Source organism: Sceloporus undulatus, chromosome 4 (assembly GCF_019175285.1).
Source record: "Sceloporus undulatus isolate JIND9_A2432 ecotype Alabama chromosome 4, SceUnd_v1.1, whole genome shotgun sequence".
Taxonomy (NCBI): Eukaryota; Metazoa; Chordata; class Lepidosauria; order Squamata; family Phrynosomatidae; genus Sceloporus; species Sceloporus undulatus.
Window position 1 is genome coordinate 77,046,481 of NC_056525.1, and position 25,313 is coordinate 77,071,793.

The 25,313-nt window shown below is 38.3% G+C and overlaps 1 protein-coding gene across 2 annotated transcripts in view; it reads right to left on the bottom strand.

Moving 5' to 3' along the window:
- Positions 1-2,786: 2,786 nt before the first annotated feature.
- The window catches only part of MKNK1 (MAPK interacting serine/threonine kinase 1), a 52,640-nt gene continuing 30,113 nt past the window's right edge, over positions 2,787-25,313 (bottom strand). For both annotated transcript variants that reach the window (XM_042464643.1, XM_042464645.1), the window contains 9 exons: positions 23,947-24,026; positions 21,789-21,862; positions 17,923-18,027; positions 12,944-12,999; positions 12,744-12,839; positions 8,059-8,253; positions 7,102-7,266; positions 5,763-5,806; positions 2,787-4,758 (listed from right to left, as the gene is read on the bottom strand). In XM_042464643.1, the coding sequence (XP_042320577.1) occupies positions 4,530-4,758; positions 5,763-5,806; positions 7,102-7,266; positions 8,059-8,253; positions 12,744-12,839; positions 12,944-12,999; positions 17,923-18,027; positions 21,789-21,862; positions 23,947-24,026 (1,044 nt within the window). In that variant the 3' untranslated portion in view covers positions 2,787-4,529. The remainder of the gene's footprint in view (positions 4,759-5,762; positions 5,807-7,101; positions 7,267-8,058; positions 8,254-12,743; positions 12,840-12,943; positions 13,000-17,922; positions 18,028-21,788; positions 21,863-23,946; positions 24,027-25,313) is intronic.

A 25,313-nucleotide genomic window follows, 5' to 3' on the forward strand; every position in this document is an offset into this window, starting at 1 on the left:
AGTGACATGAACCAAGAGGTGGCAATACATCTAATTGGTTTTTAGCTTCCATGGCTGAAATTAAAACACAAGTGTGCAACATGGGTGAAATTAGGACACAGACAAGTTGTGGCACACATTGTAACACCTTTAAATATTTTTTTATTTAAAAAAAACAACAGCTGTGCTAACCTTTGAAGCCTACCGGTTCTTAGATCAGGGAAGGAAAGGGATGGTGTTGGAGTGATGGCATCTACACATTTGCTCTGAGATGTTGTGGAGGAAACACTTGGGCCACATACCTCCAATAACTAGGGGCTAACTGGGAACAAAAGCATGGGGGGGGGGGAGCCAGTAAAGTTTTGTTTCTCTATTTGAAGTTACAAAGTACCCTCTACTAAGAACTATGTTTCCATCACATCCTGTACAGTGAGTCTCTTCAGAAGTCTCTTTGCTCTCAGATCTGGAGATCATCGTAGATATTGAAACAGGCTAAGCATATCAATAGAAGCAAAACTGAGTAGCTGTACTTTGTGTTGGGGGGGAACATAACTCCTCAGAAAATCATCACAATATATGAAAACACAGTCATAAAGTCCACTTCCTCCAGTGAAACTCCAGTGTTCCAAGGCTAAGCAGGCATTGCTGACTTTTGCCATTGTCTTCCCCTGAGGCTGAGAAGTTGTGACTTGATCAGTCACCAAGTGAGTTTCATGATCAAGCTTGGAATTGAACTCTGGTCTTACTCAACCTACCAATGAGTTATCAAACCTATATATTCTCATCATGTGTGTAACTCCATTATTACACAGCTAATAAAACATCTAACCAAATTTCTGGACTTCCTCCCCTTACCTTTAACCACCAAGCCTGATGAAAGTTCATGGAAGTGCTCAAAAACTTGCTTCTAGGAACTGTAGTTGGCTTTAATAAAGGTATTTAATATTGTTGGATGATTTTTGCTTTCTCTTTTCCCCTCCTTGGATAGGGAATTCCTGTACGCAAACTCTCTCTCTTTCAAACTAACCATGTTATTTTGGTTACTTCCCCTTTGGGATTGACATTCTCTCAAAATATTTTCAACTGAGCTGTTGTGTTTCCATCTTCCTGCTCTGTCAACTTTGTAAAGATGGCGTGATAAATATTTCTTTTACCCGAACTATTCACTAACTAGATTAGGATATAGCTTCTATGTAAATGTAGATTAAAGCAATTCGTAAACTTTTGTTTTAAACTACAAACTATGTGTTTGTTTTTTTGGAGTCAGTCTCAGTTCTTAGGAAAGCATAGTTAGACAAGAGCACATTTCTGCTACTCTGCTAATTTAGACCCTAACAGGCTTGGCTTTGACATTTTTGATATTCAATATTTTTGTTTCCTTACCAAAGGCTGAAGTCTTAGGAAACTTAAATTACCCGACAAATATACCGACTGGTGGATTTTGCTTATCAACCAAAGTGGCTACCTCCATGTTGTAACAGTGTTTTTAGTGGTTCAAAGTTGATGAACATGCTCAGTCTTCAATGGAAAATTTAGAGGGCTTATTTTTTTTTTTTACCTTTGAAGAAGGTGACCATGGGCAAGTCACAGTCTCAATCTCAAGAGGATAGCAATGGCAAACCTCCACTCAATAAATTTGCCAAGAACACCCATGACCTTAGGGTCACCATAAATTGGAAATGACTTGAAGGCACACAACAACAACAACAAACAATGACATCAACACAGACTTCATGAAAATGTACTAAAACCTTTCCCCTCCTTCCAGTGTTCCCTTTCTGCTACCAGTCCTCTCAATACTTTGCCATCTTGATTTACTGTGAGGTGGAATGATGTCCAAATGATCTTCATTGGGTTTAGTATAAAAATATAATATGTATCAAAGTAAGCAAACATAATTATCAATCATCCTTCCTCTTTCCTAATTATAAAAAGAAAAAAATCACAATTTTTATCTCCAGTTCAATAATTTTTAGCTCATGCTATAGCAGCATAATTGGTATACTATTTTTTTTGGGGGGGGGTATGTTATGGAGGTAATATAAACATACAAATGCACACAGGAATAAATTAATTACAAAGAGGAGAAAGTCCCAATGACTGATTAAGTATGCCACCAAGCAAAGGTTTTGTTAAAACACTCAAAAATTTATCGTCATGTTTCCCCCTAAACGTTTTGTGAGTGATACATTATTATTTCTGCCAGTCAGATTTGGTGTTTGGGTATGTTCATGCACTTTCACCAGAGCATGCATACCAACATAAGATTTCATGTATTTTTTTAAAAAAAATCAAGCCTAACAAGATATATGTCCAAATGGTTTAGGCCACCAAGTTAATCCCAAGAAAAACAATCTTCTCATGATAAATGATTATCTTATAATCATTCTATGAAAGTGAGACACAATTTTGCATCTACAAAGTATTCAAATATGTTGCACAGTTTAGATCTAGGTATTCAAATTTATGGTTCCACTGAATTTTCTATTGGAGATCTACATTTTATTTCTCATACTTCTTGATAATCTCAACAGAATATTTAGGGTTTTTTTTTAGATAATTGTTATCTCTACAAAATAAACTGTCTAAATTAACCCTCTATTCAGATTAATTGTATATATCTTAATTTTATTTACTTTACTTGTTCTCAATGGTATACTATACAACAGGATTTACACTGTCCATATCTAACATCATGTGGCTGAAATTAAAAATATATATTCTTGATCTTATCCCCGTCAAACAGTTCAAACAGAGAAAGGTGTGTGTGTGTGTGTATCTAAACAGATGAAGAAGAAAACAAAACATTTTAGAAACAACTTAATTTTAATGTAAAGTACACAATATTAATAAATGTGTCACATACATAAGGATATTACTTCCTGAGTTTTCAAATGCTTGAAAACAAAAACCATTAGCTATGCAGTACAGTATATCTGTAAAAGTTTAAAGTACATTTAAAAACCAAAGTATAATTAATTACCTTCACAAATGGTACAATACATAGAAAACTTTTAGCAGTCATTCTTCACATTCATCACTAATATGAAGCACAGTCATTAAAAATGTATAAATACCCACATTGTATTCAAAGGCAAACATGAGAAGCTATACTGCCAGACTGTATTAGGATAACCTCAATTCACATCTTATAGAATTGCTTATTGGATTTTTCCCGTCTCCTGGTCCTTCAACACAAATACTGATTTTCAAAAAATTACCAACTTTAAATAAATCTTGCTTTATTCCTGAGGTGAACAGCTTTTGCACTTTCAGCAAAGTAAGGCTTCCCAAGATGCTCAAGCTGAATTCACTGGTTTGGTTTTAAAATGACTTTTGTAAAACAAAGCCACAGGTTTTGAAAAGGCATTAGTTGAAATAGTATGTAGCATTTAAAAATGAAATCTGAATCTTTTCCTGTCACTTGTCTTCTCATTACTAAATCCAAAATACACTGTAATGGAGCTTTCATGTACAGCTTCTGAGGTACAGTATAAGATTACTCCAATACAACTCTCTTGGCATGCAGAAATGTGGGGAGGGATTGAGACACACAAAGGAAAACATCATAGCTAATAATGAGAAAGTGTCTTTACATTGGGCTATGAACATGGCATACACCAGCCCTGTGGTTTTTCTTTCTCCAACTTCAGTATTATGACCCAGCAAGAGACTCTCTCCTCCCAGCACAAACTGATCCAAGCTCTAGGAAGCTCTGAGCTAGTTTATCCAACTCTATGGCATTATCTTTTCCTGTACTGTGGTAGAGAAGACCATTTGTGGTGTGCACTTTAAAAATGTCAAACTGAACCAGAAGTCCTGTTGTGTTGTCAAAAGAGATGATATGCTCCTCAGATCATTAGACGCTAGAAACAAATTCTGCAACTATGCAAGCTCACTACATTTAAACTTTTTTGTATGGCACCACACAATCTTAAATTTAAGCAATTCCATTACTGGCCATCCTGGCTGAAGGTTTCTGAGAGTGGTTTGCTGAACAAGTAAAATTTCAAAGCTCTGGTCACATCTGTAGTCAAGGATCCAGCTTAATAAAGACACACACTCTTGACACAAAGATAAAGGAAAGATTTTTTTCTGCATATGTTTTGCTATTTCACTGAAATCTTATAGTGAACGAAGAAAGAAATAAGCAGGTAAGCCAAGTTTCCTGAAGAATGGCCACCAGTTATTCTGCAGCTGCAGGCAGAGACCCAAAGTACTGAAAAGTTCTTCAAGAACCTGTTAGTTCAGAGCCCTTTTTTTATAGTCACAAGACAGAAGTTTTCTTGGGTTTATGAAATCTATGTGCAAACACAGCCTGGGTGGTTTGTTATATCAGTACCACAGCACCAACTGTAATCTAAAAACTTATTATTATTACCATTTGCAAATTTAAAAACTCCAAGGAAATCTTCCTTCTATATTACTTCACTTTGTTAATTTGTTCTAAACTTTGTTCTAAAAACTTTTAAAAAACATTGATAAACCATTGAGTCCTTTAAAATAGTAATATAAAAGCCAAGTCTAATTTCAGCAAATAGACAGGGGTGTTAAAGGGCTATATGAGAAGCTGGTTGGAAGTCGCTGCTCTTTGTGGCCTGGGCCATGGCTCTGCGTTTGGCCAGCCGAGATCTGGAAGGAGGAGAAAGCTTCATTGAACACATGGCCTGTGAGAGACTCTCTTGCTCTTCACTGAGATGATTCTCATGTTGGGAGAGCTGGCGGTTCAGGGCAATGGCCTCAGCAGCAAAGATGGTCAGCTCCTTTGTGCTGCTGTTCCTGGAGAAGGGATGTAGGAGTTGGGGAGGTACAGACAAAAACAGCTGATATAATGCAGGCAGAGACTTGGATCCCTTTGGGCTGTACATTAGCAAAACAGTCCACTATGTTTTACCTTGTCCTAGAAAACTTATCCAGGGGTAGCTGTGTAGACCATACAGCCAAGTACAATAACATCCCATGTCCACAAAACAGTGATAACTTATCACTGTTTTGTGGATTTTGGATGTTACTGCACTCTACCGTCTTCTAATTCAGATAGGACAGAGACAGTACCAGCAGGAGAAGGGTGCATTTTTTTACCTTGTAAAAATAATGCAGTTTGACACCACTTTTCATCCTATAGAATCCTGGGGCTTGTAGTTTTACAAGATCTTTAACCTTCTCTGTCAAGAGTGCTGGTGCATCAATAAATCCCAGGATTCTGTAGGATGGAGCTGTGGCTATTTAATGGTATTAAAATGCATTATTTCTACAGTGTAGGTGCACCCAAATGCTGTCAGCCTGGGCAAGGTGTTTCTTGAGTGCCTGACTAATGAGGAAGATGGGGATGCATGAAGATAAAGATGCACAGGAGGTCTGGTCTGGACAGTACAGACATTTGAGAAAAAAGCACAACATGCAGCCAACAACTTTCTCCTCCCACTATCTCTGCCTTTTTTCTTCTTTCCATGATGCCACCTCGTTCATTTCCCCACTTCACATCTACTAGCATAATCACACCATCAGTGGAGCCTATAGGATCCTGGCCTTAAAATCCAGTTGTTAACACCAGCAGAAAGGCAGAAATTGCCTCTCCATTGTGTTTTTTACAACTAGCCAAATTAGGTTCTGTGCTCTTTAATAAACATCATTGCACTCTAGACTAGACAGTGTTCTCTCACAGTTTTTCCAATAAATGCTTTCACTGCTCCCTTCCTCACTGAACATTTATTTCATTTGATTGTAACAACTCTCCAGTTACCCCGTTCAACAGGTTATAAAAGATAATCAGGAATGGTTACCTTTGAAGAACCTGTGGTGTAGGCAGTCCTCTTTCAGAAGCATGCTGCACATAATGGAAACATTTCAAGGTTAAGTTGAGGATGTTTAGAGAAAATCTTTATTCATTCAAACATCTGATTCTTGTTAGGTGTCCGAGTTTTATTATTTTGAACACGCTCTGCTGGATTGGCAGAGCTTCAAAATGAATTAGATAGCCAAACAAGGCAGATATAATGTTTATAGAAATGTATATTTAACAGCAACATAATCATGCACCATCCTCTGCATTAAGCAAACATCAACATAGGAGAATCTAGAACTCTTTCTATACAGAATAGAGTTTTGTTATATAGAGACAGACAGGCAGTGAAGGGGGAAAGGCTAGGTTTTACTACAGAAGTGGGGAAAGTATGGGCTGTTAACTTCATATGGATAATTTCTGTGTCTAGGATTTTTTGTTTGTTTGGTGGGGTTTTTTTTGTTTGTTTTGTTTTGTTTTGTTTTTTTGGCTTCCAAATGTCTTCTAGCCAGCAAATGGGCAATTTCCACATGTTTCCAATCAGTTTTAAAAGCTGAGGATCCATGAATGCCTTTAAACCCTTATGTTGCAGGTAGGAAAGAGATACTAGGCATTTCTGGATTAGGAAATCATTGTGCCTAAGGTCAAGAAACCTTGGACCCTTAAAGAGTTTTATATTAAAACTCCCCAAATTATTTACCAGTTGTTATGTTGGCTGGGGTTTCTAGATGCTGAACACATCTGGAAGATCAAAGGTATTTATTTATAGATATTTATAAGCAGCCACACTAACTGAAACATTGAATTACATGGCACTAGGTTTGGTGACTATTCACATTTACACCCTAAAGAATCTCCATTTTGGACAGATTTTTTTTTCCTAAGGGAGTAGGCCAAGTGAAATGATGATTCACGTGATGAACCCCTCTTCTTCAGCCTCTGATGACCCATTAAAGCTTCCCAACTCTATTTTTTTTAATTCCTGGCAATGTTCAGGTTTTCCACCTCAAAACCTGCTAAAACTAATAATTGGCTATAAATGCAGCAGTTTACTTTGCCCCTCCCCAAGCCTCAACCTCCTCCTTCAAGAATATCCCAGACACTGGCCAGTCAGAAATGATAGGCTGCCACTCCCAGCATACTGAAATGCAATGATACAGCTCGGGGGAGGCAGAAGAGGGGCCACAGGGGTGACAAGTGGTCTCTGCTCCCTTTGCAGATGCCACCCAGCTCTAAAGCAAAGGTAATTTTTTGCTCAGGAACATGTGTCTTTATGACACACTGTACACACTGATGGCTCTATATAAAAAATAATGAAGGCTTAAAGAGGCACTACTTACACCTTGTACCCATGGATGCTGTAGAACCTGAGCAGCACTAAGCCTTTCTTTGGCATCACGAACTAACAACTTCGAGATAAGATCTTTGGCATCATCTGAGATACGAGACCAGTCCTTCTCAGGAAATTCATATTTGCCTTCCTGTATACTCTCAAAGAGTTTGTTCTAGTAACAACATAAATATATATATTCATTTTCTTTAGAAGCCAAAAGCTCAGAATTAAAATATTAACTTTTCACTTTTTTCAACATCGAAGAAATTTGGTAACATTGCCATTACAACTTTGGATTACCCTTCCTCTTGTCTTGAAGGGAACAACATAAAAGCCATATTTAGACAAGCCATTTTTGAAGACTGGACATAATGTCATCTTCCCATCTATCATGAGCATGCACAGTTCATACTGGAGTACAGTAGTGAAATCTATTTTCCAGTTTGAGGTATCCCCTTTTTTCACTTATGCATTACATACAATTGATATAAAAAGATATAACAATTCTTGGAATATAGCCTGACATATAGGAGAGCCAAGCCAGTATTGTAGTAGGATTCAGAGATCAAAGCTCCAGTAGTCTCTATGGAGCCATGAGATGTACAGGGCAACTTAAATCAGCCTAACCTACTTCACAAGGTTAGGTTGTGAAAATAAAGTGGAAAGGGCAAAAGACATGTGCAACACCTTAAGTTCAAAGTATAAAAGGTAGGATATAAATGAAACTGGTGAATATAGAAAAGAAATACAAGATCACAGTTCTAAGCAGAATGAAACTGGGATCTGAGACAGCACACTGATCAGGTTATATGGTCGCACCCATACCCCTCACTCTTCCAGTCAGAAGCATGCCTCAGATGATTGCTGGAAGTTTTTTTGTTTGTTCGTTTTTTTGACAGAGCTCAATCTCACTTGCTTTGTATGCTACTGATACCAGAGGAATATGTCACATTTATCTATTTACCTGACAAACTTTGCAGACTTCTCCCCTGTCCCAGCCACAGTCTGTGCCACAGTTCCCCACAAAAGGTGGGTAGCCACTTAGCATGATGTACAAAATCACACCCAAGCTCCACAGGTCACAGCGCTTGTCATAGAATGTGGCTTCCTCTGTGAACACTTCCACCACCTCAGGGGCCATGTACTCTGCAGAACCACACTAGCAAGACACCAATAGAAAGGCATGTTAGAAAGAACGGTTACATTTAAAATCAACCGTCTATTATTCCCTCTGTTGTAAACTGCTCAGATTCCCAGTGATTGGGTGGTATATAAATAAATCCTATTATTATAAATAAATCCTATTATTAGTAACTGAGAAGGAAAGAGAAACATTAATAAATCCCTAGGGTGTTTTTTTTCAAAGACACATTCAGGACACAGCAAAAACCAATGCATACTACACATTTCTATGCTTGCTTTTTGAGATAAAACTTGTTTCAGGTTAATTTCAATAGATCTTTTCAGCCTTATCTGTTCAGAATGTTATTATATTGCCCAAACCACCTCTGTTTCTCAAATAACTGTCCTTCTCACATAAACCTGAAAGAGTATAAATCCAGCATAGGGTGTACTCCTGCTGATAATTTTAAACACGAAGTCCAGGAAGCCCAAGGCAAAGTTAACTGCCAGTCAGTGGGCATATAATGAGATGATAGTCAGAAGAAAATTAACCACTCAGTATTAATTTGACTACAGCAGTGGAGAAACCTTCAGCCCATAAAGGTTCTCCAACCTGCTGGTTATCTGTGCTCAAATTGGGGATAACAAGCAATTTAAAGGTCATAAGGAGCTGGTTTGCAGTTATCCCAGATTATCTGGGGGTCTCTACATGGAACAGGAGCTTTTGTTTTTGTTTGTCCTGGAAGGCTCTGCATGCTTGAAATTTGTAGCATAAGGAGAAACTGGTAAGATTTACACCTTGGACCTGCTCAGTTTGTTTTAGTCCCTCCTGGTGACATAGCTTCCAGATCGTTCCCTAACTGAATTTTGGCTGCTGGAAAATAAAAGGTACTCCCCAACAGCACAGAGTTGTTGTGTAATCATCCATATTCCCACATATACAAGCCACATAACACTCTTGAAATGCAGCCCAGTGCAAATCATTGATGTTTAAGGTGGGCAAAGACAGACTAACACTAAGAAGAAAGATATGTAAATTTAATTCATGCTCACACAACAATCTATGCTCATAAGATAATTCAACCTATTTAAAGCCAAGGACTTTCAACTCCTGGCAAAATTCAACTCCATGCAAAGAAGGATGGGATTATTGGTTTGCCTCCCACAAGCCTGGCAATACACTACTGTAGAGTTGCTGGGCAACAGCAAGTATTATGTAGAAGCTAATGAAAGCAAGAAGAATTTTAATTCTTAGGTCTTTCAATATGCAGTACTTGAGCAAGCATACAATTTTAAACTATTCCTGCATTGTAAAGAAGGGTTGATCTTGTGACATTTGTATCAAACACAAAATATAATTTCAAAACACAAGGAGCATTGTAATTTCAGGTCTCTGAGCGTCAAATTCTAGGGGCTGAAAACCCCACACAAGGCTAGGGCAAACACCTCTTAAAGCTTCTTTAAAACATCTACTTCTAATTAATTTAAACTCTGGTTTCTATTTGAACTGCCTTGTTTCAAAATTAGATGAGCCCTTCCAAATTTGAGGCTGGGCTGGTACTGTATCATAGTGGCGTACAATCATTACAATCAAGCCTCTGTCTTTCTAGTACCTAAAATGCTGCATCACAACAGTATGCCAAGTGCAGATCCCAAGATGGATTTGCTAAATATGAATAATGATGATTATTGGTGAGAAAACATGGTAAATTATTGTTCCATATGAAGGGAAGTTTTACAAGAATAATTTTCGATTGAGCAGTTACTTTAGAATGAATTAATGGATAAAGATGAAGGTAAAATGAAGGGCTGTTTTGGTTTATAGGGATTAACTAAGATGCTGTGGGGAAAAACAGATGAATTATGAGGTTATGAATGCACTTGTTATCACCTAGAGACATTAGAACAAAGATGTGTTAGAAAGTATGAAATAGTAAAGGGATATACAGAATTGGAAATAAAGTAAGGAAGTAATAGACTTAAAGTTAACTTTTTTTGGTAATGTATGATATATAGATGAATAGATGGACAAAATATGATTTTATACACACACACACACACACACACACACACACACACACACACGTCTTAAATTATATTGTATTGAAATTTTTAATAATGTTAAAATTAATAACAAATATGTTTAAAAAACAGCATGCTATGTGCTGCAAATTTGAGTCTTAGGAAAAACACAGAGCTACATTTCCCCATGGTACCTTGTACCAGTAGCACTGTTGAGAAACAGAAAAGAGTGCAGGAACAGAGGCAGAGGGAGAAACAACTGTTATGTCTCCCAGGTACAGGTCTAAGAGAATGAAAAGAACAAGGGGAAGGGGAAATCTAGGAGAGTGTGTGCATCTACAATGTAGAAATAATGGTGTTTAATACCACTTTAAGTATTGTAGCTCTGTCCTATGGAATCCTGGGATTTGTAGTTTTACAAGATCTTTACCCTTCTCTGCCAAAAAGTACTGGTGCCTCACAAAATTACAAAATCCCTGGATTCTGTAAGACAGAGCCATGGCACTTAAACTACAGTTTAAATGTAGTATTTCTACAGTGTAAGTACACTCCAGGATTCACAGCAGGAACAACTGACCTGCTTGTAGGCTTGAGATATGTGAACTTTTGCTTCTGTATACTGCATTTGGTCACCCTCAAGTCTTTTATTCCCTTAAATGGATCACTGTCCCTTATATATAGAACTGCCTTTTAGAATAATTTGATTATACATCTCTCTTCCATGAAATCCTACTTCTTTGAAATCTAGAATCATTCATAGAACAGTCCTTTGGCTTGTATCTTGCATAAAAAACAAGCTCAAGTGTGTGTTAACTTCATATGCACAGAGATGCTCACCATTTACCTTTGCTTCTAATCCTTCCCACCCAACTTTTGCCTCCTTTACAAATTTAAGATTGCCATCTCCTCTGGGTCTTTGTTCTTGTTACTTTTGATTCAAGCACATGGATGGTGTTTTATTAATACATACATTATTTAGTACTAAGGAAGTGAATGGTTTTCAGTTTAAGCAAATTCATTTTGCAGCCAGTTTTCAAGAAACCTAAGAATCAATATTACCCTAAAATGAATTGGGAAGATTTATCATAGCAGTAATCTAAATCATTAGTTAACCTGCCTCTCATATAACACTATATTGTAGCTTGAAAGCCACACATGCCTGCTAATTAAATAGAGCCCTAGGCTTGAATTGGAGAAAGGCCATGTTCTAGTGGCAGAACATGTTTTGCAGGCAAAAGGTTCAATCCCTGACATCTCCAGGGAACACTGGAAAAGACTGATGTTTAAAGACTGAACAGCTGCTCCCAATCATTGTAGGCCACAATCGGCTAGAATAACTAGTGCTTTGATTTCCCATATAGCCGTTTCCTATGTGACATTAACTTCTTCCTCAGCATAAACTATTAAGCCAATATCACATATCCTAGCTATGGGACCAAAAATCCTTTGGGCAGCACTCTAGGGCCTTATTTCCACTTACAAAAACAAGCAGTTTAGGATCCAAATTGATGGATCAATTCGACAGTGGAGCATGGTTTCCACTACATTTACCCCAATCACATATTCTCCCTGTAAAATAACACACTTGTGATTCACATTCACAAATGAATCAGTTCAAAATGGACCCGCTCCAGCCAGTCGAAGGGCAAATTTAAATTGATTCTGATTCGCATCTGGTTCACACTTGCACAGAATCAATTTATCCAAAAAGACACAGAAAACATCAGCATCAAAAAACCACAGGTTAAGTGGGTCTAGCACATGGCCTCCTTCTCCAAATTGCTTAAGTGAATCAATTCAAGTGGGAACCAGAGTCATTTGAACCGGTTCAAACCAATTTGTGATCCGATTGAAAAGGTAATGGGAATCAGGCTTGGGTGCATCTACACTGTAGAAATAATGCAGTTTGACACCACTTTAACTGCCATGGATACATACAAAATCCTGGAGTTTAGTGAGGCATCAGCACTCTTTGGCAGAGAAGGCTAAAGACCTTGTAAAACTACAAATCCCAGGATTCCAGAGGATGGAACTACAGCATTTGAAGTGGGGTCAAATGCATTATTTCTACATTATAGATGCACTGTTTGATCATATAAACCTGACCACAGATGTGTGAATGTCATTCCTATTTTGAGAAAGAAAGAGATAGACTATGAGAGAGATAAACACACTTACAAAAGTCCTCCTTTGAAACCAGACTCTGTGAGCCACAGACCTTCTAGGACTAGGGACAGAAGAAATTATAGCCTCTCAAACTCTGATGATGCAGTTTTGAAGGTGATGGAAGTCTGCTCATATAATTATAAAACCCCAATTACTGTGAGTATTCAGATGCATTTTACTAAAAATACGGAGCAGAAGTGATGACTGCATGCTGAAACATGGCTGAAATGTCATAGTTTGCCATGCAACATGACCCCCTAATACACAGGTGAGTTAATAAGTTGCCCATCTTCCTCCCTTAGCTCCACTTTCCCACAGAACACAGCAGAGTCTACATACTGGAGTAGTCAGCTCAGGAGTAGTAATTGGGGTACATGCACTGTTGAGTTTTACACCACTTCCAAGGTCAAAGTCACATATTCTCACTGGGGACACCTAAAATGGTGGAAGAAGAAAAAAGGGGGAGGACACCACATTACATTCATGAACACTACCTTGCAAAAGTAATAAAAAAAGAGGAATGACAAAGTATGTAGTACCTTAGTGGGAGATTCACACAATATGTTTTCAGGTTTTAGGTCTCGATGAGCAATACCTAAAGCAAGTAACACAGGGAGAAGAAAGAATGACATCTTAAAGAGATACATAATACAAAATTGGGTGGGAGAGCCATTATAACAATACACTATTTACTACTGGTGTTTACATACAGAGTGAAGTGAATCAAGCTGTTCATGAGCTGCACTGTCCACCAAACCATAGTCAGCCATTGTGTTAAATAGTACTGGATAAACCCTGAATAGGCACAACTATCTAAGGAGTCTATACCATGCTTCACTACTCTGCCAGAAGTGACCACATTTTGGGGATGGACAATGTCAATGTGAGATGGAGATATGACATAATTTCCTCCCAGATATAAATTATCTAGCAATGTTAAGACATTTAAGAAGTGCATTATTGTTGTTGACATTATGTGCCTTCAAGTCAACTCTGACTTATGGCCTCACTGTCTATATTAGAGTTTTCTCAGAAACCTTTATTCAAACGAGGTTTGCCATAGTCTTCCTCCAAGACTGAGAGAGTGCAATTTGCCCAAAGTAACGCAGTGGGCTTTTAGAATCCTAGTCCAACATTCATATGACTATATCACGCAACCTCAAAAACTGCATACAAACCACAATTTTTAACAGTGAGGTTAGCAGGAGCCTCACATACTATAGACTTCTTATAATCCTGATGAAGAAATGCTTGTGCATGAAAAGGACTGTGACTTGTTTCTTACTTGTATAATACTGTGTGGTGGTTGCCTTTTTAAAAAGGGAATATAAACATCTGAATAATGGCTGAACAATGCAGTTACCAGCTCCCTTCACACAATAATGGCACAAAATGCTCCATATTAAAACAGCATTAGGACTGTGTCACACCTACAAGGTCACTTAGTTCTTTGGTCAAACCCAGTCCATACACTACGCATTGGTGTTTTCAGGGAGAACTGTGTTTGAAGGCTCCCATGACAAACACAAACTCGCAAACATCACAGCTGAGTAGAATAGGAAGGAACCATATTAACTCAAAGAGAGGAGCTGACAACATAGCTCAAGTGCTGCCAAAACTATGTGGAAACTTTGGAATGATTTACACATGAAAGGGACTACCCTTTTGGCACAGTGCAAATTACAAAATAATTCTGTTATAGAACTTCTATCTCCTGGTCCCAACAAAGGAAGAACCTGTTGGGTTTCAAGACAAAACATATTGTTATATGAGCATGTCATTCACAAATTAAAATCAAATGTTAACATTGATTTTAACAGTGACATTGAGTATTCTAATGGCTTTAGGGAGCATCTGCACTGGAGAAATAACTGCTTGACACTTCTTGAAATGCTGTAGCTTCATCCTAAGGACTCTCTGCCCAAAGTGCTGGTGCCTCAAACAACTTTAAGTACCAGAATTCCACAGCATTTAGCCATGACAGTTAAAGCTGTATCAAATTATTTCTGCAGTGCAGATGCAGCTCTAGAAAATCATATAACATGAATGGGTTTCCTCCTAGTATGCTGTGCACTATTAAGGGTTTCTTCACCAAGTACAGAGTCTTATGATACAGGAACACAGAATGCAGAAAATACAGACTTCATAGTAAATCAGTTCCTACAGTTACTCTTGCTTTTTGAGAACTGTATAATTTTAAACAGCAAAAAGCTTAAGCATTCAGAGTAACAAAGGCTTTGACTCCCAGTTTAATACTGTGTGCAATATTGTTTAATAAGGCTGTTAATGCCACACAGTGGAATCACAAACTAAATGAGAAAATCTGGGATTGCAGAAGATCATTCTTCAGTCATTGCTTCCTGCTGTGTAGCTTCTTTCCTCAAAACATTTTTACAAACTGCTTCTAAAACATTCTGCAAGGCTAGAAAAGGGCATGGTCTGCACACAGCTAATGAAAAGCAAAACATAAAATTCCAAACCAGCTTGTATTTACATTATTTCTAGTTTAGTGTTCCTGTTTATAAAATATGTGTGCCCCCTCTTCTGTTCAAATCATAGCCTCAGAAAGTTTTACAATCAGTTTAAGAGCATTAGAAAACGAGTAAACAATAAAGTAAACAGCACCAACATAAAACACACAAGCAGAGAAATAGCAGACAATACAGTATCAAATAGTACCATAAAGGTCCACTAAGACCCTGTGCAGACCAGCCTTAAAGGCCAGGATGGGGGCAGCGTTGGGGTATGGCGTCCATATGACGCACATCCCAGCTCTGCACCCAGAGCGGCATTATGCCATGCATTACACTACACAGCGTGCGGCATCACAATGCTCCTCTGGCACTGCATCTGCACAATACAGCACCAATGGACTGCCAAAAAGGTGTGGCACCACGGTTATTGCACCCTTTCCAGGGCGCAAAAAGGAGATGCTCTTTGCGGCTCCTTTTCGTGCCCTGGAAAGGCCAGATCGGGGCTGCGGTGTGCAATTGGTGTGGCCCCGATCTGGCCTTTGGGGCTGTCTGCACAGTCCTTAAATGATTTTTTTAAACCTGATGTCTTTTAGAGCCATGGTTCCTTAAGTGAAATGTTCTTGCTAAAACAGTCCAATTCTATAACCTCACAGGGCAAAGAAACATGTGGAGAACATATTTGGTTAAACTCAACATATAGATAAAGTCACATTACTTCAGATAGCCAGGTATCGAATGTGGGGGCTTTAAAAAACAAGAACAAGCACCCTGAACTGATGCCAGAAACAAAGTGGATCCAGCATAGTAGACCTACTCTCGTTATTGCTTTAGCTGAAGTTTCAGTACACTTTCCAAGAGCAGCCTCAAAAACAACATAGTTACAGTAGTCTAATCTTCAGAAAGGTGTTCCTTTGCTAGAACAAGGTGTAATTGGAATACCAGCTGAAGCTGTGCAAAGCCACCTAGTATCAGTAACAATGCTAGAACAAGGAGGAATCCCAAGAGGTACAGTTGTTTTTCAAAGAGGATTGCAAAACTAAAACTAAAACATTCTGGACACCTCTTCTCAGAGTGGCGTCAACTACAACCATGGGTACTTCTGCCTTATCTAGACTGAGCTTTGGTTTGTCAGCCCCCATTCAGTACTTCAGCACTGATTTAGGACTTCCACAGATCCCTAGTCAAAGAAAGGAGACAGAATTGGATATTATTGACCAATAAGGCCTCCCCTGAAACTTTGATTTCTCTCTTTTTCAGAGATGTCAAGCAGACATTCCTTCTGCAATTACTTCAAGACATAAAGAGCACTCCTCACTGTCCTTACTTCAGTAAAAGGTGGAACAGACTGGTGGAAAGGGCAGCTTGAAGCCGCTCCTTCCGAAGATGGATTGGGGCCATGGCAAACACACACCATGACCCCAATCTGCTTTCTCCCCAGCTAAAAAAGGAGCAGAAAATATCCACTGCATTTTCGGCCAGGGAAAGGGTGGCTTTTCCCACCCCGCTGCAACCAAAAGCCAGCTTTTAGATGCTGCAGCAGCGTGCAACATCTAAATGCCACTCCACTGCAGCGTCTTGAAGCTGCCCACTTCCAGGTGGCTTCACGATGGCATGGAGCATGCAGTGTAAAAGCACCACACTCTCAAGCTGCCTGGACAACAGCTTTTACAGCCGGTCTGTTTCACCCCTAAGTCAATAAAAAATCTTTTAGACAGATTTTATAATTCTCCCCTGCTTTCCACTCTAACCTACCTAACTTGCTCTTCACTGAAAAGCAGGGGAGAAACCCATGCAGCTCTCCAGAAGTTGTTGGGCTGCAGGTCCCAGAAGCTCCAGCCATAACTGATAATGGTGACATATTTTTGGAGTTGCAGGGCAACATCATCCAGCAAGATTGCCACCACTGTGGTACATGGTGGCCCTTAACCATCCTGAAAAATCCCCTCTGCTTCTGCAATTGTCTTCCAAACACACTCTCAATTCACAAGCCATGCTGTTCAGTTCAGCAATGATATTTCCACGGTTTTTTTCTGGCAGACAAGTTTTTCCCCAGACACTTCAAAACTATGTCCTCAGATGGAACAATATTAATGCTGCTATACACTTGAGTTGTTGTCACAGAGGTACAAGAGAATAATGTACAAAGTACCAGTAAGAACATGTCTAAATTCTTGGTTTTTTTCTGATAAGCACCACACAAGCTAGCTTTCTTCAAACTTCTATGTAGTGTATTTACGTAGAAACACCATAAGTTAAATATAGAAGACAGGGTTCTGGAGCTGACAGGAAAAGTAGCATATATCTGACCTGGATACCTTGTGAAAGTGCCTTCTTAAACCAGTTTCTCTCCAACTTAACCACTCATCTTGCAATCAGCTCTTGCTAGTTTCAGGTTTGCTTGTTTTTAAAGTGATGCATAAATTAACATAAAGTGATTGCAACCATAATAATTCAGCTATCTCCAACTAATTAAAATACACAAAAAATATGTAAAGCCTCGGTATCAAGAACCTCTGCAGTGAAACTTTACGATCTGTAAAGCATATTGCAAAAAATAAGTTAGACTGGATACTGTAAGTCATAATCTTTTCTTATTAGACAAATACCAGTCTGTAAACTAAATTCTTCTTCAAATATTCACCTTTTTTCTTACTGTATAACCTTATTTGATGAAGGGCATCTACAAGCATGAAGCTGGCAGTATAAACACTATTCATCCTCTCCAAATACCATTTGGCTACCATGAGTGACAAGCATGCTGAATCATGTCTGTGCCCAGTAGCTCACACAGGAGCTGTCTTCATCCCCTTCTTAATCATAGCCACTACTGAACAAAGCCAGAAACAATGGAACCAGAATCCTGGGCTAGCTGGCATATCTCCTATAGGGAAAAACAGCACACACTAAACATGACTAAACACTGAATGATCCCAAGCATGCTGGTCACACACACACACACACACACACACTCTAAAACTGTCTGGTCTCTGAGCTGCTGACTAATGAGCCTGTAAGATTGGAGGTGGAGGCGATTGTATTTTTACCTTTTGTGTGCAGGAAATCCAGAGCAGAGGCAATGTCTCTCACCACCCTGCTGGCTTCTCTCTCATTAAAGTGCTTTTGCTTTTGTATGTGGGCCAGGATAGAACCTGTGGATAAAAAGGGCAAGCAGGTGCTTTTGAGAAAGAACAAAAAGACAGACAGAGCTATTTCAAAGCAATTCATTCTAGACAGAAATGGTAGTGGAAACAGATATGTTAGAATAAAATTGAACAGCATGGCTCTTATCTCAACATGGGCAGTGGCAAAGGTAATTATTGTAGAGAAACTGCTGTAATAGTCAACAATTTTACAACTCAATAATAGGTGCAGAAACTGCAGTCTAATTTATATATGTTTATTCCAAACAGGTCCTAGGTTGTCTGGGTATTTTATGAGTCTGGTACATGTGTGCATCACAACAGTCATAAGACAATAACTCAAAATCCCAAGGTATTATCACGTAATTAAAAGGTAACTGTTGGTTTTAAAGGAAAGAAATTTTTTACATGATATTGAAATGTAAAGAGAAAAATGCATTTCTGAACTGCAACCCCCCAGAAAAAATAAGATTTCTTCAGCAGATGCTTTGGTATATTATTCATCTGAGTTTACAATTCAAAAAGGACACTGGGAAACTGTAGCGTGTCCAAAGGAGGGCAATTAAAATGGTGAAGGGTCTGGAAACCATGTCCTATGAGGAATGACTTAGGGAGCTGGGGATGTTTAGCCTGGAGAAAAGAAGATTAAGAGGTGATATGATAGCCCTGTTTAAATATTTGAAGGGATGTCATATTGAGGAGGGAGCAAGCTTGTTTTCTGCTGCTCCAGAGAACAGGACCGGGAACAATGGATGCAAGCTACAGGAAAAGAGATTCCACCTCAACATTAGGAGGAACTTTCTGATTGTAAGGGCTGTTCAACAGTGGAACACACTCCCTTGGAGTGTAATGGAGTCTCCTTCCTTGGAGGTCTTTAAACAGAGGCTGGATGACCATCTGTTGGGGATGCTTTAATTGAGAGTTCCTGAATGGCAAGGGGTTGGACTAGATGGCCCTTATGGTCTCTTCCAACTCTATGATTCTATGATTCTACTCAACAAGGTCCTCACACCCAAACTTAGTTTTTTCAACCGTCCATTTATTCTTAAGCCACTGGTGGCTGGTTGCTTCCATTATGGTGGGGTAATGAATCTGCTCCTGGTTCTAACTTGAATCTTAAAGGTTCTAAATCTATCTTGGGGATAGGACTCATCACTTTGGATATCTTCTTTAAAATTCAGTAGTAAAAAATGGAGTAGATCCAACATCTCACTGACATGGAAGCAATCAGCTATCTCTTTTTCAATTTATTCTGAAATGGAATGAGATGCAAGTTATTGACACTTCTGTCAGGCAGACAGAACAATATATAACATGCTGGTAGAAAATGTGGGTTACGGCCTATCTCTTAGATCTGCCAAGAGACTCCTTAGGAATCTTGTAGGTTTCTGGCCTGGTTTTGAAGAATTATCCTTTCAGTACTAGCAGACAGGACCGCTATATGAATGATGCAAAGGAGCAAGAATGAGCTAACACAGAACAAGAGGCATGCAAGATTTTGCTAATAAAAAAGTGAGAAGGTTCCTTTGATCCAAGGTGCAAATGAAGAATCCATATCCTGACTCTTTGGCTGAAACAGTTTTTATTTTCTACACAGAATGCTGAACACACAGGCTGCTTACCAGGAGCGGCAGGGAAAAGATGACACTGGTTAAGCTTTACACATCTAGCCTACATAAGCCACATGCACATACTACAATAAACTTTCATAGCTATAAAATATCTCATGTCCCTCTTGGACAGGCAATTCTGATCAGTGTAATCAATTTTAGGCATAAAACTAGACAGGGTTAGAAGAATGTTCTTTATTCTGCATTAATGCATTCAAAAATATGTGCTGTAGACACAGTTGTATCATACTCTGGTAACATCCAGGATAGAACACTGCAATGTGTTACATGCACAGCTACTTCAAACATACAACTTCACACAGCTGTAAGGCCTTTAACCAGCAGCAATCGTCATGAGTATTAGGAGAGCTTCACTGCTGCCGATTTTGTTTCAGACTCAATTCAAAGTGCTGGTCATTTATTTATATGACATAAGAACTTGTTTGGCAAGTGGAATCTCCTTTATAAGGTCCTTCAACAAGTGACTCCACCTTCAAAGTGATGACTAGAAAGGTGGCATTTTTATGGCAGTACAGTACCATATTCTGAAACTCAATATAACATGATGGTCTGACACACTTTTTAGAAGATTTTAGGCAACATTCAAATCGTGACCCGTTTTCCTCCTGAATTCTTAAGTTTCATCTGTTTTTATCTGTTCCTATTGTGTTTGATGAGTTTATTGATTTTGGTACAATTTTAATGGTATTTTATGTAAGCTGTCTTGAAAATCTTTGATGTCAAAAGCAGATTTTAAAAATGGCTTAAATAAACAGAAGGTGCAATCCATCCATGCAACATACAGATCCTTCAAAGGAAGAAATCGTTGCAGAAAACACAGGGTGAGCCAAAGTTCCTGTCTGTACAAACAGCAGGTAATGGTGATGAAATAGTGAGGTGGAAGAGTAGAATGACTTTCTCCTATCTGTGGGGCAAACAACCTTCAGTGAAAACTCAGATCTCAAATAAGTAGAGGAATACGAATCACAGAATTTGTATTAAAGTTCAGGATTCCAGTGGGTCCTTGTTATCCACTGGAGTTTGGTTCCAAGACCCACTCCCCCATGGATCACAAAATCAGTGGATGGTCAAATCCCCTTAAATATGATGGCATAGCAAAATGGTGTTCCTTATGTAAAATAAAAAAAATCAAGGTTTGCTATTTGGAATTTATACTTTTTTGGAATATTTTCAAGCTGTGGATGCTTGAATCTGTGCACAAAGAATCTGTGGATAAGGAGGGCCAACTGTACAAATCTGGATCCCCCAAAATTAACATGTCAGACTTTAAGCACCCCAGAAAAATACCATGCAGTTTTCAAGGATATCTACATTGGCTGATAAATATGTCAGGAGAATAGAGGAAGAAAATAAAGCTATATACTCGCCTATTCTTTTATTCAGTGACATCTTTGATTACTTGGAGGCAGTAAGGTTTTATTTTAAGAGCAGAGTTTTGAATGTCTGCTGAAACTTTAATATTAAAATAGAGTTCTTAAAAACTGGTTTATACTTTTTCTTGTGATCTGTAAAATATAAGTTAATTTATAGCTTGATTAGAATTCTGGAGCTATTTACAATTACTTCCCATGGTAAGACTAAGTGTCTTGTTGTTGCTGTTGTATGCCTTCAAGCCATTTCCAATTTATGGCAACCTTAAGGGGTTTTCTTGGCAAGATTTGTTCAGAGGAGGTTTGCCATTTCTTTCTTCAGAGGTTGAGAGAATGTGACTTGCCCAATATCACCGAGTGGGTTTCTATGGCTGAATGGAGTTTCAAACCCTGGCCTCCAGAGTTGTAGTCCAACACTCAGACTACTGCACCACAGTCTCTTGTGTCACCACTATTCCACCATAATATAACAAACTTATTCTTTTGGGGTCTGTAAACTGTGTGAAAGTGTATTAATATTTCAAGAGCTATTAATTTAAATAATTTCAATAATTTATTTTGCAATTTCATTTCCATCCCTAATTGGAGATTCCAAGGATTAAAACTGCAAAATATGTATGAAAATTTTATGTTCTACCATTTATATACACCCCTAGTGAGATCACATCACAAAATATTACCTTTTCACCCATTGCAGTTTTCTCTTTGAGGTCTGAACATTTAGTATGATGCTAATTACAAAAATATTTTTAAAAATACACATATATACCTCCACGTAGTTTTTCAAAGACAAGATAGTACCTTGAATTATCTTCAAAAAATTCTATCAATTCCAAAATGTTCCTAGGAAGGAGGAGAGAGGGAGATAGACAGACACACAGTGACAGAGAGAACAAATTTTATTTTTTTCAAAGTACTCAACAAAAACGCTATTACTAGAAGGCAGTAACATTATCAAAATCTTCTAAAGAAGAATACCTCTTATACTGGTCTAATCAAAACAAAAACAGTATAAACATACGCTTCCTATTATATTGCCAACTTTAACTAAATTCACCTCACTGTTCCAATTCTGTAACAAATAAATATACCTTGGTTTACTTGCTTTGAGTATTACTCTTCTTAGAATGGAATAAACTGAATAAATAGCAAAATTCTAAGTCTAGACTTAATGTGAAAGCACAGTCTACTCTATCCAAACATTGACAGACAAGAGCATTGGTGGTACTTTAAGTAATTAAACAGCTATCCCAGATAGGATTTCTAACCTAAACCTATTTACATTATACAGTCTTATACAGAGTTAGAAGAGGCCACATAGGCCTGTCCAGTCCACCCACCCTATCATGTAGAGAAACACAATTAAAATAATCCTGAAAGATGCCCATCCAACCTTTGATTAAAAACCTCCAAAAATGGAGGTGGCACCACCCTCCCAGGCAATCTATTCCACTGTCAAACAGCACTTGCAGTAGAAAAAAGTTCTTCCTAATGTTTAGGAAGAATCTCTTTTCTTATAATTTGAATCCATTTGTTCATGTTTTAGTCTCTGGAGCAGCAGAAAACAAGCCTGCTCAATCTTCTACGTCTATTCAGATATTTAAAGATGTCTATCATGTCGCCTCTCAGTCTTCTCTTCTCTACTCTAAAAACACCCAGCTTGCTCATAAGGCTTGGTTTCAAGACAATTGATCATCTTGGCTGCCCTCTCCAGACATGTTCCAGCTTGTCAATATCTTACTTGGACAGTGGTGACCAAAGCTGGACACGGTATTCAAAATAAGTTCTGACCAAAGCAGAACAGAGTGGGACTGATATTTCCCTTGATCTGGACACTATGCTCCTGTTGATGCAGAATAGAATTGCACTGTCCTTTTTGGTGGTTGCATCACAACTCATGTTTAGTTTGTGGTCTACTAAGACTCCTAGTTCCTTTTCACATATACTACTTACAAACCAGCTGCCAGCCATTGTATAGTTGTACAATTCATTCATTCGAGTAGTTTTGGTCCAGCTCGCCAATCTGTCAAGGTCATTTTGAACTCTGTTCGTATCCCCTGGCATATTTACCTCCACCACCCTTAATTTGGTATCATCTGAAAATCTGATAAGCATGTCTTCCATTCCATTATCTAAGTGATTTATAAAGATGTTCTGCAATGCTGGTACCATGAGAGAAGGCTGAGACATTCCACTAGTCACTTCTTTCCAGGATGAAGAGCAACCACCAGAAAGTACTCTTTAGCTCCATCTACACTGCATAGTTAATACAGTCTGATACTTCTTTAACTGCCATGGCTCAGTGCTATGGAATTCAGGGAGTTGTATTTTTGCGAGCTATTTAGTGTTGTCTGTCAAAGAGATCTATTTCCACAACTACAAATCCCAGGATTCTATAGGATGGAACCATGAACGTTAAAGTAGTGTCAAAGTGGACTAATTCTGCAGAGTGTGAGCAGCCATCATGTTCTCTTAACTCTTAAGAGATCCACTTCACTGTAGCACTCTCTAGCCCACAGCTGCATGCTTACAATAATATAACTGGGGAACTTGTCAAAAACCTTAATGAAATCAAGATATATTACATCTGTATTTCATTTTTATTTGGGTAAGCAAATGTTATAATTTGGATTTCAAGCACACTTTTAAAATGTAAGATTTTACATTTCTCAAATTTAAAGGGGCAGGTAACAACTTCACATATACACACACACTCCTATGCAGTATTACTGAAGTGAAGGCTGCTTAAGAAATAAAGAGGGTGCCAAAACGTTCAAAGAAAAACTAGGAGTGGTGGCTTCATGTCATTGTTCCTCCCAGTGCTTGATGAACATAATTTGCAGTGTAATAATATTTTAGCTTTGGTTTCCCCCACAAACTAAACAATGAGCTCAGATTGTGTGTTAAATACAGTAGCAATTCCTTACTTGTTACCCTGACACTGATACAAAGTTTCCACCTCTCGGAACACCCGACTCCGACTATGTCCAGCAACCTTTTCAATTATCTGTTGCAAAAATTGAAAATAAATTTTAAAAACAAGGCAACCTACAAAAATGCCGGTCATTATTTTTCAGCTTTATAAAAGGTTTTCACAGAAGTGCCAGAGGGGTAAGATGGTCAGGGACATTTCTTAAAGTTGCTATTATTCTAATACTCTTCCTTTATGACAAGGCACCTTCAAACAGGTTAAGAAATATTTCTTTTAAAAACTTGGGATGGATTTGCACACTGTGAATAGCCTTTTCTCTTACAGTTTTATTTCTTTACTTTTTTAATTCTTTATTATTATGCCAATACAAATACAAAATATTAATACATTTACAACCCAAACACACTAGCACCCTTCTCATACAGTTCAGTACATTCAATACAATATAATATTAACAAATTAAACATACAAACAAACAAGCATTCTATCTTTCCATACATACTTACATTCATACTAAGACTATCTATATATACCATCTATCATCAGTTTTATTTCTAACAAACAGGACTTTGTACTGGTTTTCGGTGCAAACAATCCAGTCTGTTTGACCAGAGAAGACAGTGGAGAATCAGAAATAATGGTTTCACAGGGGAAATGTTATCTTCCTTTCATCTCTTAAAAACTAATGGTTTAGGCCAGTACTGCTCAAAATGCTGGACAAACATCAGCCCCTGAGCCATTGGCTGCTGGTCCCTGGCAAGTTTCCAGGAAAGATAGAGAAAGAACAGTTGTATTCAACGGGAACAAATATGCTAGTCACTAGCACATGAAACAAAAATAACTTCTGGTCTCACACATCAAGAAGTAATGGTTTAGACATTTCCAGACTTCCAAACTATGGTCTGGAAAGTGAAGTTGAAGGCTTTCATGGCCAGCATCCATAGTTTTTTGTGGGTTTTTCGGGCTATGTGGCCATGTTCTAGATCTAGAACATGGCCATATGGTCTGGAAAATTTTCAATGAACACACATTCATGTCATTACAAGCTTTCTGCCTTTGACTGAACTGTGGTTTGCCAGGTCTGTTGTTAAGACTAAGCCAAGGCATTACTGTACTCACTAAGTGAAATGTGCAGGACAGAAAAGGAAAAGACAGAATGAGAAAAAAGATGAGTAAACAGAGACATGATAGATACGAATAATGCTACACAGGATGTACAGAAGGTGGATAGCAAGAAGCCTTCCCATCATAATTCCAGAAGTCAAAGTCATCTACTGAAACTGAATGGTGAGAGATGCAGGACAGATAAAAGGAAGTATTTCTTTGTGTTGTACATAGTTTACTGTGCAATTCACTGTTTCA